This window comes from Myodes glareolus, chromosome 9 (assembly GCF_982192425.1).
Source record: "Myodes glareolus chromosome 9, mMyoGla1.1, whole genome shotgun sequence".
In the NCBI taxonomy this organism is placed as follows: Eukaryota; Metazoa; Chordata; class Mammalia; order Rodentia; family Cricetidae; genus Myodes; species Myodes glareolus.
The window spans coordinates 96,556,648-96,574,497 of record NC_142034.1 but is presented as its reverse complement, the minus strand read 5'-3'; the positions used below and the strand labels follow the sequence as shown (position 1 = coordinate 96,574,497).

The following is a 17,850-nucleotide window of genomic DNA, read 5'->3' as shown; positions in this document are numbered from 1 at the left end:
AAAACCCAGTCGCACCGAGTCTGCTGTGATTAGAGAAGAGCCTGCGTGCTGACGTCACAGCTTCTGAAAGTTCTACACTTGAGGGAGGCAGCCCTTGGGTTTGTAGTGTGCTGACACCAGGAAGGTCGGCAGAGCGATGGAGTCATTCTGAATAGGAGTAGGAATGAGGTGTAGGGAGGGCTCTGCCTGGCTAGGGAAGGATGGACCACTTTGAAAGAAAATGATCTTGCAGCTTCTCATTGCCAGTTCTTTGTCGTTCACAGGCAGCTCTAGCCTTTCTAGCACATGGCAAAATAATCAATTTAGTTTTGCTGAAAATAGGGCTCAAAAATGATTCTGAAGAAAGCCAGACATCTCTTCTACGAGCTTTTCCTCTCTGGTCCCCGGAGACACTTGTTTACAGTGTCCAAGTCATTCTGCTGAAAAACATATAAGGTTGCTATGAGAGATTATTTATATGACATTGTATAAATTCTGTGGTGACAAAAGTGGGCTGGTCTTCAAACATTTTGAGGTGGAAAACAAGGTTTTCCATAGTTCAGACTACCCTTAAACTTGCCAACCTTCCGAGTTTTATAATAACAGGCTTTCACCACTGAACCTGGCTAGTATTCAAATTTATTTATTTGTGTGTGTGTGTGTTTGTTTGTTTGTTTATGGGCAGAGTATCACTATGCAGTCCCGGTTGGCCTAGAACTAATGTGTAAGCCAGGCTAGCCTCTGACCCTCAGAGATCCGCCTGCCTCTGTTTCCCAAGTTTTGGGATTAAAGGCGTGCACCACTATACCCGGTTCAAGTTTATTTTTAAGCAACAGAACTCATCTGAGTCTGGTGTGTCAATCAGAACCCCAGCGAATAAAATGGACAAAGGGGAACCATTAGTATTAGAAGAGCCTGCTCCCCTTGGCTCCCTTCCTCTTCCTGTTGGCCCCAGGTACCAGAATCCCAAAGTGCTCTTGGAATACACTTGATCCTGACATCACAGGGATTCTAATACACAGCTCTACCCTAGGGGGCGATGCTTGCAAAACTAAAGAAGTCCCAAGTACCCCACTTCTGACAGCGACACAGGCAGCAACACTGAGTGGATCCGCCAGCTGCGGGAACCACCTTTCCAGGCACATAAAGATGAGCCTTTTGTAAACAGTTAATTTTGTGGTAATTCTACCTACCATGTGCTGTTCTGTACTAGAGAAAGGCTTCAGGTTCCAGAAGGCCCTAACTGGCATGCTCAAACTAGTTTGGGCTAGTTTAGGAGCGCTGTGGGTTTTCAGGAATTTCACAAGTAGAGAGTGCTTGAAACTCGCTGTGGTTTGGGGCATTTGCACCAAGAAACCAGCAGCAATGTTTTGCTTCCCCTTGAGAGTCACATGAACATTATAGACGGGGTCTATATGAAAGAATCCAGTATAGAAATTACTGCGTTTATTGTATTTGTGCTAGTGTGTATGTGTGTGTGCATGTGTGTAAATGCACACACCACAGCACGTATGTGGAGGTCAGAGGACCACTTGTATGAGTCAGTTCTCTCGTTCTAACATTTGGGTTCTGGGGATCAAGTTGGGGTTGTCAGGCTTGGTGTCAAGTACTTTTACCCTTCAGGACGAAGATCATCAGGCCCACTCTGATTCCACGTTCCAGGTTCAGGGGTCTTCCTATTCCTGGCTTCTGCTCCCTGGTCACTTTAGAGTCTCATGGGCGATGTTGGGAAAACAAGGGCTAATCATGAGCCTAATCTCACAGAAGAGGCAGTGAGAGGCACAGACTTGCGATAACCCTTTTCCTTTTCTTGGCAGCCTGACTGAGAACCAGATTGGTAACAAAGGGGCCAAAGCTCTGGCCAGATCCCTCCTGGTCAACAGAAGTCTCACCACACTAGAGTAAGCTGGACACCACGGGCCCCTGGATGAAGAGAATTTTATCTATCTCCCTGTCTGTGAAATGTCTTGAGCATTCCCCATCCTTTCTCCAGCTCCCAGAGCCCCATCTAGGGCAGTGTTGAGCTCTGAGTTCCTGCCGACTACATGTCCTTCTGACTGGCGGGAAGGACAGCTGAGCAAGCAATGTTACTTTGACTTTTGTCTCTTGAACTTCATTTCAGAAAACACTTGATTTTTGACCCCGACCTAGATTTATTGTTGTCATTTCCACAGTTAGCTCACTAGACCACATCCTGTTCCCTTGCCCTCACCATGGCGGGCTGCTTTGGGGAACTCGTTTATTCATACATACGTACATTCATACACACACACACACACACACATAATACACACATACATACGCATACATACACACATATGTACATACACATACATTCATACACACATGCACACACATAAATAACACATACATACACACATACATACATACACACATAATTTCTGCCATATATCAAACATGAAATCCCTAACCCCAGTTCCTTCCCTTTAAGAATTGTAGACTTAAAATGTCAGTTCTATTTTGATTCTTCTTCCCACCCCGGTCATCTTTTTTTCCTCTTGCTTCTACCAGCCTCCGGAGCAACACCATTGGACCCCAGGGAGCTAAGGCCCTGGCAGATGCTCTGAAGATAAACCGAACTCTAACCTCTCTAAGGTATGTGGCTCCACTCCTGACCTCACGAGAGGGCCCAGAAAACTAAACCTTGGCTACAGGAGAGACTGTGGAGTGGGAGAGGATTTAAAATGGAGACTTTGGGATGCCAGCAAACTTCAAGTTCCAGATGGCCCTAACTCTGTGTGCTTCTGTAAGCCCCAAGGTTTCTCAGGACAATAAACAGCCTGCCTTCCAGAAGATGACAACGCTTGGGTACGGCTTGCTGTGTTCCTTTTAGGAGCCTGTGGTTGTGTCCATGTAGTTGAGGGTGTACTCTTGTTCTGTTCTGGTTTTTTACTTTTATTATTCAAATGAAATTTTTGTTGTTATTGTTTTGAAACAGGGTCTGGCTATGTAGGTCTCTGTGAGTCCAAGGCCTGTGGTCTACAAGGACTTTGTAGACCAGACTGGCCTTGAACTCACAAAGATCCACCTGTCTCTACCTCTTAAGTGTTGGGATTAAAGATATGCACCACTATTGCCTGGCACCAGGTGAAATTTAATGATATAAAATTTATCATTTTGAAGCATATAGTTCTTTGGCATTTATTTTATTTTCTTTTTGAGATAGGGTTTCTCTGTGTATCCCTGGCTGTCCTGAAACTCGCTCTGTAGACCAGGCTGGCCTTGAACTCAGAGATCCATCTGCCTCTGCCTTCTGAATCCAGCGAATGAAAGGCAAGCGCCACCGCAGCCTAGCGTCATTGGCATTTTGTACACTCACAATGTTGTGCAGCCCCCACCTCTGTCAAAATGTTTTCAAAATACTCTTGACCATTAGCATTTGCTTATTCCTTTTCTCTGAACATTTCATATAAATGTAACTATACAATAAGAACTTTGGGCCCTGTAGCAGTGGTGCACACCTTTAATCCCAGCACTCAGGAGGCAGAGGCAGGTGGATCTCTGTGAGTTTGAGGCCAGCCTGGTCTTCAAGAGCGAGTTCCAGGACAGGATACAAAGCTACAGAGAAACCCTGTCTCGAAAAACCACACACACACACACACACACACACACACACACAAATGAACTTTCTCTACCAGCATGTTTTCAAGGTTCATCCATACTACAGCATATTGTTTTCTTGCATTTAGTAGCTGAATAGTATTCCACTGTATGGGTGGAGAAGTCTGCTTATACATCCATGCACAGACTGTCCATGCATTCGTGCATTCCGTGTGCTTTTATCTTTTAGCTATTATGCTGTCTTTTAGCTTAATGCTGCTAGCAACATTTGTGTAAAAGTATTCAAGTACCTGTCTTTAATTACTTGGGGAAAATACTTAGAAATGCCAAGTCTACACTGAGAACTGCCAGACTGTCTTCCACGGAGACTGGGCTATTTACATTGTCATCAGCAATGTCAGGCTTCCAGGTTCTCCACATTTTCATCATTATTTGGGCACTGTGGCTCTTGATTGTGACGGGGACTAATGATAACCTCATTTTAATTGATGTAGACACCTTGTTCCTAGTTGGTGGGCGGCTACTTAGAAACTCAATACAGGAGGGCTAAGTCTTTCCTGGGTGATGAACCATGAGGAGGGCACATAATCGTTTGCAAATCATCTCATGGACGTCAGTTGATTCCTGTCTTGGGCCTCTGAGGCAGGCGTCCCCACTGCAGAGAGAGTCCAGGCCACTGGTGACACACCTCTTCTTACCTCTGTAGCCTCCAAAGCAACGTGATCAGGGATGATGGTGTCATGTGCATGGCGGAGGCCCTGCTCTCCAACCAGACCCTCTCCATACTACAGTGAGTGACAAAGTCTTGCTTCTCCTCTCTCCTCCTGAGCCTCTGCCCTGCCCCTGACAGAGAGAAAGGAGGAGGTCCTAAGGCTGTCTGCTCCACCTGTTTCTTCAGAGAAAATTCTTCTTCACAGAATTACTGAAAATAAAAACTCTTGCCAGCCCAGGAAATCATGTCCACAGCCACGGGAAAAGGACACTTCACTCCTCTCTTAATAAGCACTGCCTGTAATCGGTCAGCGAGGCTGCAAAGACAGAGGTCCTGCCCTTCCCTGCAGCCCAGCAGAGGCAACCAGTCCATGCATGTCCCCAAGGTCAATGACTATTTGTTGTCAAGCGTGAGGAGCTGGCAGCACCGTTTTCCAGCAGCGGATCCTGAGCGTGCCAGACAGGGAGAGAGGCCACTGTGCTCCTGAGCTGCTCTGCCCGGAGGAAACCGCTCCTACCTTTATGATGCTCTGATGTGGCACACTTGGAGCTGTGCACCCAGGCTAATTCCCACAGTGTCAGGGGGACAGGAGCACTTCCTTGTTTGATGTTTGTCTTGGAAAAGAAGGCCCCAAGACCCTTAGAAAGACCCCAGGAGGCCTGGTGTGGTGGCAAATGTCTTTAATCCCAGCACTTAGGAGGCAGAGGCAGGCAGATCTCTGGGAGTTTGGGGCCAGCCTGAGCTACATAAAGAGATCCTGTCTCAAAAATCAAACCAAACACACTCCTGGGCTGTGAAGCTAGAGACAGCTGACTGAGCATGCAAGCCGATAGAGTATGGATTTGCAACCTATAGTTTCCCAAGAAAACAGTCTACAAAGAGGGAGATGACTTTCTCCTTTAAAAAAAAAAAAAACAAAAAAAAACAAAAACGGTGTCTGGACATGTACAGTATAGGTACATTTTTTATGTTTTATTTCTTTCTGTGTGTGTGTGCGCGCACACACACATACACACATACATTCTATGGCACAAGTATGGAGGTAGAAGACAGCCTGCAGGAGTCATTTTCCTCTTCCCATCATGTGGGTCCTAGGGACTGAATTCTGGTCTAGGTTTGGTGGCAAGCACCTTTACCTGCTGAGCCATCCGTAGCCCCCGTGTCTTTCCTTTATATGGAGGGTGTTTTACACGGGTGAGGTCCTTCCCCATCTGTCCTCCTATACCTCTTCCCAGGTTTCTGCAGGTGGGAGGCGGCGTGCTGGTCCAGATGTATACTTTGCTAGCAGCAGACTTGAGTGCGGAAGTCTCGGGGACAGGAGGCTGTTAAGCCCATCAGCCTCCATTCCTGGCTGCCCTTTCCCCTTAATTCTCCCAGCTAGATCCTTTGTGAGACCCCTTTCCACTGCCCTGTGAACGGAGATGGCACCCTATCTGTCCCTGACCTCTCACCCAAAACTCAGACTGGCGTTGACCTGGGAGTGATTGTGGCTGGCTTTGCTGATGGGTCCCCTCTTGTCTCCCACAGGCTACAGAAGAACCTAATTGGGCCCAAAGGAGCCCAGCAGATGGCAGATGCCCTGAAGCAGAACAAGAGTCTAAAGGAACTCATGTGAGAAAGGCCGAAGGGCCAAACTGGTGTTCTCTGTGCCAAGCAGAAGGCCAGCGCACACTGCATATTGTGAACAGGGGAATGGATGACAGGATAGATGGATGGATGGAGGGAGGAGGCGATGTATGTGTGGATGGTCGTTGGATGAACAGGAGGATGAGTGGATGGATTGATGATGAAATGGTTGGAGAGAGGGATATAGAGGAGATTTAGATAAACTGATGTGTGGGCCAATGCAGGTTAGCTTGTTTGGAAGCACAAAACACTGGACAAGGAGAATCGAAACCCAGACTCCCAGAACTGGATGAGCCCTAAGCAGCATGGGCTTGCTTACATTACTGTCTCCCTGCTCTCAGGAGGAAACATCATTTCTTGGCCATCTTCATATAAAGTCCCACAAACACCTCGAGGGTTTGACCCTTACTTCTTTCCGAAGAGCTAAGGAAGATGAGGGTCACCTTCGGAGACTAGGATAAGCACAGCTGCGACCGAACGGACTGCACTGGACACTCCTGAGACAGAGGGAGTCTCCGAGCTCTGACCCCAGACCCAGCCCATCACCATTGTCTCTTGCAGGTTTTCCAGCAATACCATTGGAGATGGAGGTGCCATGGCCCTGGCTGAGGCCCTGAAGGTGAACCAGAGCCTGGAGAACCTGGAGTGAGTCTGCCTGAGAATCCTCCATGGATGATACTCTTGCCAGAACCCATTTCCATGAGAGCCAACCCACTCCAGCAACCCCTGCCCCTCCACCCACCTTTTGCCCTCTTCCATCTACCAGCTCCACTTCTCAGTGCTTTTCAGAATGACAAGGTCTACGTGACTTGTCATAAGCAAGCCCCCGGGGCTGCAGGAAAGGCTTGGTAGGTTGGGCAGGGGCGGGCTGGATGCTGCTGCCACATTAGGATGGTTTTGCTGCATCGCTTTCTCTGGAGCAGGGTAACAGTCACTGCCTTGAGGACATATGTAGTCCCCATGTCAGCTTAAGCTTCAGGGCTTATGCTAAACCACACTGGCTTTACCCAGCAGGAGCTAGATAGTGGAGTGACTGGCGAGGGAAGAGGGATGAGAAGAGCAATTCCCAGGTCCCCAACTCCTTGTTGAACCCATTGGGTATGGCTCCAGGTCCTGGGACAGCCACATCAACACTGTCTTGTCTTTTATTGCAGTCTTCAGAGCAATGCCATCAGTAACACCGGAGTGGCAGTGCTGATGCGAGCCCTCCGTGTTAACCAGACACTCTCTAGTCTCAAGTAAGTCCTGCCCCAAACCCCCCAACCGGGATGTTGCCCCTTTGACCAGTGAGGATGCAGGGCCTCTGGGACTTGGAAAGAAAGGCTGGGACAGAAAAAACTGCTGTAGAAAACATTGTAGTTGGTATGGACTTGGTTCTAGAACGTAGCACCCCGCCCCTTCACCTACTTTGTGAGTGTGGCCCCCAGTGGATAAGCCCCTCTATGTACAGCCCTTCAGGTGCCACTTGCCCATCATAACCCAGATCTTGTCCCCTTCTTCTTATGCATTCCTGCACTGCTGTGGTCCCGAGCGGGGCACGGATTAGAGCCCTAGCTGGCAGCAACAGGTTCCTCCACATTTCAGCCCAGGAGGCCCAGCGCCTGCCTGTGGTTTCTTGGGGTTTGGAAAGCCTAGACACCTGGGCTTACTTGGTCAGAAGCCTTGCTTGCCTGACTGGATGTTCAGAGTCTCATCTCTCCTCAGCCTACGAGAAAACTCCATCAGTCCAGAGGGAGCCAGGGCCCTTGCTCAAGCCCTCTGTATGAACAACACTCTGAAGCACTTGGAGTACGTAATGATTGGGTCGGGGCGGGGGGCGTGGAGGTCAAAGGGAGGCTGTGCTTCCTTACCTACTCAGACACCAGGGTTGGTGGCACCACTGTAATGGGTTAGACCCTGGACATCCTCACAGTTCACAAGGCTGGACTAGAACTCCATTTGGGAAGGGGCAGCCTGGAGACCTGGTATCACTGGTAACCCTGACACATGAACTCTGTAGCCTTACACCTAGAGATGGATAAGCACATGGCAGAGGACCTGAAAGAGTTGGCACGGGGCCATGCCAATAGGTAGTAAATCCTGTTCATAGTGCTGTGTGTCCTGGTTGCATGACCTGTAGCCGCTCACTGAGTTTAACATGGGATGTGCTCTAGTATGCCTGGCACACCAGAGTTCTCCATAAGCACGAGCCACACAAGCCTAACACCAGTGCTGACAGTGTGCCCCATTGGGAGTGTGGGGAATGATTGGGATCCCCTCGTGACCAGGATGGTGGGGCGGTTTACAGTGGCTTCTACTTGCTTCTGTTCCCTTTTTCCCAGTCTGACAGCCAACCTGCTCCATGACCAAGGTGCCCAGGCCATTGCAGTAGCAGTAGGAGAAAACCGCTCCCTCACTCACCTTCAGTAAGTCTACTGTCCCCACCCTTCCGCAATCCCCATTCCCCCAGCTGCAGGGCTACCCACAAACCCACTGTGGCAGATGGAACCCGGCTTTGGGCCATACCCAAGGCCTTCCTAGGCTACCTGCCTCCAACAGGCATGCCCCATCCTCAGTTTGGATTCCTGAGGTTATCCTCAGATAGAACTAGATTATGAGGCAAGCGTCAAGACTGTGACTTGGGGTGACCTATGCTTTATGGAGAATATTTGAGCTTGTTCCCATGGCTACCACTGGTAAAACACCGGCCCTCTGGGGACTTTAGGAATCCCCATGCCCTATCCCGCATAGACTCACCCAGTCACCAGCCCTTCCTGGATGCCTTAAGGCCTCCTCCTCCATTCTTGGACCATATGGTCACATGTCTGTGTATTTTCCAGCCTGCAGTGGAACTTCATCCAGGCTGGTGCAGCCAGGGCCCTGGGACAAGCACTTCAGCTGAACAGGACTCTGACAACCTTAGAGTAAGTGTGGCCTATGGGGATGAGGGGTAGTCTCCAGGCACAGGGCTGGTCTGAGGACCCTCAACAAGTCTTCTCTGCCATGAGACCACAGACTTATTTCAACCTTCACTCACCCGCAGTGTGTGTGTATGTAATAGCTTTACTAATATAATCCACGCACCATGAAAACCAGTTGTCAACCATCACAACCACCAGTTTTAGACCATCCCCCACCCCTGAGATGCTGTGTGCTGTAGCTGCTTTCCAGCCTCACTTCCATCCTTGAAAAGCACCAACCACTCTGGACGTTTGACATAAGTAAACTCATGTGGTCTTTCATGATCTATATCTTGTATGTGTACATACATGCCAAGGGTTGAAACAAGGGCTCCGAAAATCTTTCTTTTTTTATTGATTTTTATTAAGCTCTACATTTTTCTCTGCTCCCCTCCCTGCCTCTCCCCTCCCCCCTTCAATCCTCCCCTAGGGTTCCCATGCTCCCAATTTACTCAGGAGATCTTGTCTTTTTCTACTTTCTACTTCCCATGTAGATTAGATCTATGTAAGTCTCTTAGTGTCCTCATTGTTGACTAAGTTCTCTGGGATTGTGTTTGTAGGCTGGCTTTCTTTGCTTTATGTTTAAAAACCACCTATGAGTGAGTACATGTGATAATTGTCTTTCTATGTCTGGGTTACCTCACTCAAAATAATGTTTTCTAGCTCCATCCATTTTCCTGCAAAATTCAAAATGTTGTTATTTATTTATTTATTTTGCTGTGTAGTACTCCATTGTGTAAGTGTACCACATTTTCTTTATTCATTCTTCAGTCAAGGGGCATTTAAGTTGTTTCCAGGTTCTGGCTATGACAAACAAAGCTGCTATGAACATAGTTGAACACGTGTCCTTGTGGCACAATTGAGCATCCTTTGGATATATACCCAAAAGTGTTATTACTGGGTCTTGAGGAAGGTTGCTTTCTAATTTTCTGAGAAATCACCACACTGACATCCAAAGGGGTTGTACCAGCTTGCATTCCCACCAGCAATGCAAAAGTGTTGCCTTTTCTCCACAACCTCTCCAGCATAAGTTGTCATCAGTGTTTTTGATCTTGGCCATTCATATAGGTGTAAGATGGAATCTCAGAGTTGGTTTGATTTGCATTTCTCTGATGACTAAGGATGTTGAACATTTCCTTAAGAGTCTTTCAGCCATTTTAGATTCTTCTGTTGAGAGTTCTCTGTTTAGGTCTGTACTCCATTTTTTTTTATTGGATTATGTGATCTTTTGGTGTCCAATTTCTTGAGTTCTTTGTCTATTTTGAAGATCAGACCTCTGTCTGATGTGGGGTTAGTGAAGATCTTTTCCCATTCTGTAGGCTGTTGTTTTGTCTTGTTGACCGTGTCCTTTGCTTTACAGAAGCTTTTCGGTTTCAGGAGGTCCCATTTATTGTTTCTCTCAGTATCTGTGCTGCTGGGGTTATATATAGGAAGTGGTTCCCTGTGCCAATGCGTTCAAGTGTACTTCCCACTTTCTCTTCTATAAGGTTCAGTGTGGCTGGCTTTATGTTGAGGTCTTTGATCCATTTGGACTTGAATTTTGTGTATGGTGATAGATATGGGTCTATTTTCATTTTTCTACATGTTGATATCCAGTTATGCCAGCACCAGTTGTTAAATATGCTTTCTTTTTTCCATTTGATATTTTTTGCTTCTTTGTTAAAAATCAGGTGTTCGAAGATGTGTGGATTGATATTCGGGTGTTCTATTCACTTCCATTGATTCTCTTGTCTGATTTTATGCCAACACCAGGCTGTTTTCAGTACTGTAGCTCTGAAATAGAGTTTGAAGTCAGGGATTGTGATGCCTCCAAAAGTTCTTTTATTATACAGGATTATTTTGGCTATCCTGGGTTTTTTGCTTTTCCATATGAAACTGAGTACCATTCTTTCAAGGTCTTTGAAGAATTTTGCTGGGCAGGCCTCAAAAATCTTCAGCACATGCTCTACCACAGAGCTACACTCTCAGCAGAACAATATTTTTCAGGCTGATCTATTTTGTAGCATGTTGGTACTTTTGTTTTGTTTTGTTTTTTGAGAAGTGTGTGCATGCGTGTGTGTGTGTGTGTGTGTGTGTGTGTGTGTGTATGAACTTGTCATGGCATATGTGTGGAGGTCAGAGGAAAACTTTCAAAAGCTGGTTCTCTCCTTCCACTCTGAGTTCCAAGGGGCAGACTCAGGTCACTGGGGTTAATAACAAGCACTTTAACCCACTGAGCTCTTAACTAGCCCCCACCCTTTTTTAAATTTTTGTATGTGTGCACATATGTAGTGCATGGACTAGTGTGTGTGGGTGCACACGTACCAGGGCGTACACATGGAGGAAGTGGACAGCCCCAGCTGCTGGTCCTTGCGCTCTTCCCTTATCTTGCTGCGTCTGCCAGGCAATGGGCTGTAAACTTTCAGGGTTTCTCATGTTTACATCCAGTCTCCCTGTAGCAGAGCTGTGGTTGCAGATGTGTTATTGCAGCCAACATTAGGGGGCACTGACTCAGCTCCTTCTGCTTATGAGAGAAGCACTTAGGCCACGGAGCCGGCTCCCCAGCTTGGAGCTCAGACTTCTGAGCCCGCTTTGCAACACACTCTGGTTTCCTCTCTGTCTGTCCATCTGTCACTCTGTCCATCAGTCCGTCAGTTCATCACCTCACTAGCTGCACTTCTCCTCTTTCCTGTTCTACTCCTAGACACTGCTGCTCCTCAGGGCTCTACCCTTGGGCCTCTTCCCCTGAATAAACTTTTTCTCGGAGCTCTCTTCCTTTCCCAGGACTCTAATAACTCCTGATAACTCTTGCATCACTACCTAGCGTGGTTTGAATGAGAACAGCCCCTGTAGGCTCATAAATTTGAATATTTGGTGGCCAGTTGGTGAATTCCACGTGAAGGATTAGGAGGTGCGGCTTTGTTGGAGGTTGTCACTGGGGGTGAGCTTTGAGGTTTCCAGTGTGTTCTCCCCTCCTTATGCCTGTGGATCCAGATGTAAGCTCTCAGCTACTGTACCGGTACCACGTCTGCCTGCTGCTGTGCTCCCCCCTGTGATGGTCATGGACTCTAACCCTCTGAAACTGTAAGCCCCAAATAAACTCTTCTCTAAGTTGCCTTGGTCAAGGCGTCTTATGACAGCAACAGATGCTAACCCAGGTGTCTCTTGAACTCCAGTCTGTGAATCCACACCGGTTACCTTGCACCCTCGGTGCCTCACAGGAATTACAAGTTGCTGCATTTTCTTGCCCACAAGACTGCTTCTTAGTTCTCCCATCTGAGCCTTGAACCAAGCAGTTGTGCAGGCTGGAGGCACCATGGCCTGGTGACCCTCCTCTCCACTGTCCATCCCACACTGTTTCTGTGAGTGCCACTATCCAGGCCACAGCTCCACTCACCTCCATCCACATCGAGACCATGTCCCCAAACTGCGGGCTAGAGGCCATTCCACAACATCCGCCAGTCTTCATTATGGGTGAGCTCCTTAGACGACTGTGCCTGCAAGTGTAACCCCAAAGCCTGAACTCCGAGGTCCCATGGGTCTGCTCCCTCACACTTCCAAGCCCCAGCACTCTCTCTCCATGACCTCAGCAGTTGCCCAGGTCTCTGGATGTACCCGCCTTCTTTGTCTCCCATTCCCTGATCCTGGCCTCGTTTATTTCTTCTGGGTACCACACTGGAGTGGAGGCTTTGTTGGTCTTCCCTGCACCTTAGACCTGGTCCTAGCTGAGTCTGAGAGGGCATTAATAAGTTACACATCTATTGTCATGATAAAACACTATGTCCAAAAGCAGACTTGAGGAGGAAGGGTTTATTTCACCTTGCAGCTTATAAGCCCATCACTGAGGAAGCCAGGGCAGGAACTGGGGCAGGGACCACTGAGGAGTGTTGGTTACTGGCTTGCTCTTCCTGGCTTACTTAGCTTCTTTTTTTACACACCTCAGGACTACCTATCCAGGCTTAGCACCACCTCCTACTTCAGTCATTCAATCATCAAAACATAAAATGGCTTGCCTATGACCTATTCTTATTTACTTATAGTTTGGTTTTTGAGACAGGGTTTCTCTGTGTAACAGCCCTAGCTATCCTGGAACTTGCTTTGTAAACCAGGCTAGCCTCAACCTTACAGAGATGCTTACAGGCTATTCTTATGGAGGCATTTTCTCAATCATCTTGACAAAAAGCTAGCCCACAAGGCAGAACTGTGTCTGCTGCTTGGCGTCCTTAACGCATGGGTCACAGATCTTCACTGGAGTAACGAACGCAAATGCTTCCTTACACATGGCGATGTCCATTTATCCTAAACTCATTTACTGTCCTGGAACTTGCTCTCTGGATGTTTTGTAGGAGAAAACATCCAGAAATCCTAGCCAGCACAAATGGTGCAGAGATTAGGACTTCAGGCTAATCTCCCACTGGTTTTCAAAAGCATACCTTTTGGTCTCAAGCCATGTTGACAGTAATTCCCATGTGCCCTTTCTTGTTTGCCTTTGACACTTTGTTTGGATTCACACAGACTCCCAGATTTCTCTGTGCATTAATACGAGGCCAAGGGCACCATGGTTTCCCAGAAGGTGACTGAGACTGGGTGTGTTGAGTGTAAAGGGCCTAAACCCCACAGGCCTTGGTCAGAGTGTTGGCCTGAGCCCCTTGTGTACCAATAGGTTACATTGTGTTCAGCTTACAGGAGAATGCCATAGGGGATGACGGAGCTTCTGCAGTGGCCGGGGCCCTGAAGGTGAACGCGACCCTCACTGCTCTCTAGTAAGTCCCCTGGGTGTGGGAGCCCAGCAGATCAACCCCCCCCCCCCCCAGCACCCCATGTCACACAGCCACCTCGGTTTATCCATCTGGGAAACTTTTCATATTAGAAAGTGACTGGGCACAAGCATCCAGGAAGGACCAAAGGCACAGACAGCATTCTCCCCAGGCCTCCTGGAAGGCCACCTCTACCCCCATCCTGTGTCTAGCTCTTGTTCCTAGGTGTTGGACTATAGGTGGGAGACGCAGTGCACTTGGAAGAATCATAGGAAAACAATCCTTAGTGCTATTTCTCAACGTTTAGCCGTAGCTAAGGGGTATGGAGTGTGGAGGGAAGCCTGGCCCACGGCAGAGGGCAGGAGCACAGGGGCTGATTACCCACACTGACCGCACTCCCTCTTATAGCCTGCAGGTGGCCTCCATTGGCACCCAAGGGGCCCAGGCACTTGGGGAGGCCCTGGCTGTGAACAGAACCTTGGAGATTCTCGAGTGAGTATTCTGGTTTCTGTTGACAGACTTTTGCTGAAAGAAATCAAACTACAGATTCAAAAGCATGAAGACAAACATCTATGCACATGATTGTCATGACTGTTTCCGGTCATATGCTCCATCTTCCCCGTTCCCACTTCGTCTTTCCCTGAAGTCACTATGGCACTATGCTCTGGGTTGGGCCTGCCCCAGATAAACACAACCAAAGGCTGTATTTAATAGGATCCCCCCACACATCATAGAAACCAGTAGCCACCTCCTGGGGTGGGGCTGGGGCTCAAGCTCTATGAGGCTCTCAGCATACCCATGTCTTCCCTACTCCCCAGGATCCCTGTAACCACGGTATACTGTAGACCTCTGGATGGAGAGTTACCTCTCCCATCTCAGTCCAGGTTTTCCTTCTCTGGGGTAGAAAAAAAGAACAGGCTTCCTTCCGTAAGTGCTTAGGAAGAAGCCGCTCCCAACTCCTGTGACTGGACTGTCCAGACAAGCCCACACCCGTCTGGAGGGACGGCAGTGTCACCACCCAGCCTGTCCCTGCACCTTAGGCTTCTTGCTTGCCCTGACAGCTTACGAGGAAATGACATCGGGGTAGCTGGTGCCAAGGCTTTGGCAAATGCTTTGAAGTTAAACTCCAGTCTCCGGAGACTCAAGTAAGTGATCGTGTGGCCCTCGCGCAACCCAGAGTAGCCAACTTCTGCCAGCACTTCTGGGAGGAAGCACAATTTCCTTTGGTTGCTTCCTTCTGGATGTTAAACGATCATACTGTCCTGACCATTGCTGTCCACGTCCACTGAAGTTAGCTTTGTGCATTCTCCTTTACTGAAAATCCGCATTCATGGCCTTGGGCAGAATACCTGGCTACAGCTGCTATGGTGCCTGTGGACAATCAGCCCAGAATTACTTATTTCATCCACATCTCAACAAGGCAGTGTTGCCTCCTTACGTGTCTTCTGTCCTGATGACTCACTACGGTGTCTCCATTTCCTCTCTGCCTAGTCTCCAGGAGAACTCACTGGGGATGGATGGGGCCATATACATTGCTGCTGCGTTGTCTGAGAACCGTGGTCTGCGTCATATTAAGTGAGTACACACAGTGACATCCACCTTCCCAGCTACTTCTGATGAGCCTCGGAACTGCTCCCAGAGCAGGTTCTGCCTTTTGCCCACTTCTGGAAGCTAGATGATACGAAGACACTCTAGCAACTCCACAGGGAAACTAGGTGTACTAGGGAACATGCCAGAGTGGTGTGTGTAAGAGGGACCCTACACACACTAGAAGGGCAAGGGCTGAATTTATTAGAGCAATGATCGCTGTAGTAAAGACAACTTGCAGGTGCTCAATTCTGCCCTAACTCTTCTGCTCTAGTCTCCAGGGAAATCCCATTGGGGAATCTGGTGCCAGGATGATCTCAGAGGCTACCAAGACATGTGTGGTGGAAATGTAAGGAAATCAGGTTCCTAGGGAACCACACAGAGATTCAGCTGGAAGCTTCAGATCAGAGTGACCTCGATTTCTGCACGGTTTCCTGGAATCTGAATGCCGCTGAGCCAGTTCTAAAGCTGGTTTCCTGGACAGGGGAAGGAAGGGCACTTCGGCAGAGGCCACAGGCATCTTTCCTTCCCAGGGTCAGGCAAAGGGAAGATGGACACTCTGTGACAGCATAGGGAAGGGAAGGAGCTGCTGCTAAGGGGCACCCAGGGATAAAATCTCAAAGCTCCACAAAGCAGGAAGCTGGTGCAGACTTATTCATATCCTGGGTCTTCAGAGTCCCAACTTAAACAACAACAACAACAACAAAACCAAATGTGTTTCTGCCCTCGTGTGCTCCCGTGGCTAACATCACCATCTTGAAGGTTGCAGCCTTCAAGCCCATTAAGCACATTAGCTTGGCGAAGGTGAGAATATGTCCATTATTTTTCTTTTCTTAAGAAAAGAAAAAAGTTTTGGGGTGTGACCCTTATATACATACGGAGAAAATATGAGAAATTTGTGAAGATCTACCAAAGGTTAATTCTAAGGTTCTGAAGTCAGAGAGAAGTCTCCAAAGGTTCTGCATTCTCCTGTAAGATCTCTCAGACATCTAGAATGGTCTGCCATATTTGTAGTCCAGCATACTGGTATTCCATTGCAAATTAAGTGTTGATATCTTGATGTCATTATCCTGTATTTAGGCATCCAAAACCTCTACAGTGGCTATCGCTTCCCCTTGGAGACAAATAAGCTGTGTTTCCATGTGGCAAATTTCCTCCATTGTCTGAGTGAAACAGGAAAACCTAAATGAACCCACAGCTCTCAACCAAGCCACTAAGGTAAATGCTTATAAAGACCATAAAGTGAGTCCAGGCAGTGGTGGCGCCCACCTAGAATCCCAGCACTTGGGAGGCAGAGGCAGGTGGAACTCTGTGAGTTCAAGACCAGTTTATAGAGCAGGGTCCAGGACACCCAGAGCTACATAACAAGACCCTGTCTTGGAAAAAGACAAAATCCAGGGCTGGAGAGATGGCTCAGAGGTTAAGAGCATTGCCTGCTCTTCCAAAGGTCCTGAGTTCAATTCCCAGCAACCACATGGTGGCTCACGACCATCTATAATGGGGTCTGGTGCCCTCTTCTGGTCTGCAGGCATACACACAGACAGAATATTGTATACAAAATAAATAAATAAATATTTAAAAAAAAAAGACAAAATCCAAACACAAGTATCCAAAAGACAGACATGGAAGCACACACGTGTAATTCTAGTACTTGAGAGGCCGAGAAAGGATCATGAATTTGAGGATACCTTAAATTACATAGTGAGATTCTCAAAACAAAACCAAACATTTAAAAATTAGTATTCGGGAGAGTTATCATGGAGGCTGACAGGAGAGGGGTTCCCTGGTTTTACAAGAACAGAGGGACCTGAGCAAGTGGCACGGCAAACACCACTGTGACAAGGATGACGAAACTCAAGCCAGCATGGCGCGCACGCTCCTGTGATCCCCGCACCTGGTGGAGGCAGGAGGATCAGGAGCTCAAGGCTGTCTTTGGTACTGGAGTTCAGGACCAGTTTCTGCTGCATGAGATCCTGTCTCAAGAAAAACAAAAGAAAATAAAGTGACTCACTATAACCTCACAGTCATGGGACAAATGAACATCATGCCTGGCTCAAGATGCAGCACCAACAGAACATTTCTGCCAAAACTGAGGAGGTATAACCACACAAACTCCAAATGGAAGGACTTTCTACCAAGCTGGTCTGACTTCCAAAAGATGTTACAATGGTCTGGAGATGGTTCTAAATTAAACAAATGAAAGGGGTTTAGCAGTGAAGTACAAGGTCCTGGATTGGCTCGAGGTTGGAGCAAACACATAATCTTAAAGAATACTTGGAAACTGAAGCTGCATTCATTTTGGTTTTGCAGAGTATTGTTTCTGGGTATAGAATGCTATTTTCTTTCTTTTGTCACTTTTACGATGTGAGAGGCTGTCCCAGCTCTCAGACTGGGGCTATATCCCCCCCTCAGTGGAGTAGGTCCTGAGTCCCATCCCCCACACTGCCAACAACAACGTTGCTTTAGGCCTGTGGCTTATGTTGGAGCTCTGCAGCCAGGAAGATTTCAGTCCGTCAGTAGACAAATGCTGGGAAAGGGGTAACCTGTCAAAGCCTAGTATGGAAGTCTGAAGGCTGTGAGGGCAGAGGGTGCTTTCCAATGATAATAGAGCCAGACTCACTAGAACTAGAAGGTCCCCTTCCAAAAGTTCTGTCCAGACCCCACTATCGAGACTTCACAGCTCTCTGGC

At 47.9% G+C, this 17,850-nt stretch overlaps 1 protein-coding gene across 7 annotated transcripts in view; it reads left to right on the top strand.

Annotated features, from left to right (window-relative positions):
- Nlrc3 (NLR family CARD domain containing 3) overlaps nt 1-17,447 on the top strand; it is a 34,276-nt gene extending 16,829 nt beyond the window's left edge. For all 7 annotated transcript variants that reach the window (XM_085694659.2, XM_085694655.2, XM_085694658.2 and 4 more), the window contains 14 exons: nt 1,797-1,880; nt 2,512-2,595; nt 4,268-4,351; nt 5,801-5,884; nt 6,461-6,544; nt 7,054-7,137; nt 7,604-7,687; nt 8,221-8,304; nt 8,719-8,802; nt 13,497-13,580; nt 13,983-14,066; nt 14,636-14,719; nt 15,066-15,149; nt 15,436-17,447. In XM_085694659.2, coding sequence (XP_085550785.1) covers nt 1,797-1,880; nt 2,512-2,595; nt 4,268-4,351; nt 5,801-5,884; nt 6,461-6,544; nt 7,054-7,137; nt 7,604-7,687; nt 8,221-8,304; nt 8,719-8,802; nt 13,497-13,580; nt 13,983-14,066; nt 14,636-14,719; nt 15,066-15,149; nt 15,436-15,514 — 1,171 coding nt within the window. In that variant the 3' untranslated portion in view covers nt 15,515-17,447. The remainder of the gene's footprint in view (nt 1-1,796; nt 1,881-2,511; nt 2,596-4,267; nt 4,352-5,800; nt 5,885-6,460; nt 6,545-7,053; nt 7,138-7,603; nt 7,688-8,220; nt 8,305-8,718; nt 8,803-13,496; nt 13,581-13,982; nt 14,067-14,635; nt 14,720-15,065; nt 15,150-15,435) is intronic.
- The last annotated feature ends 403 nt before the right edge of the window (nt 17,448-17,850 follow it).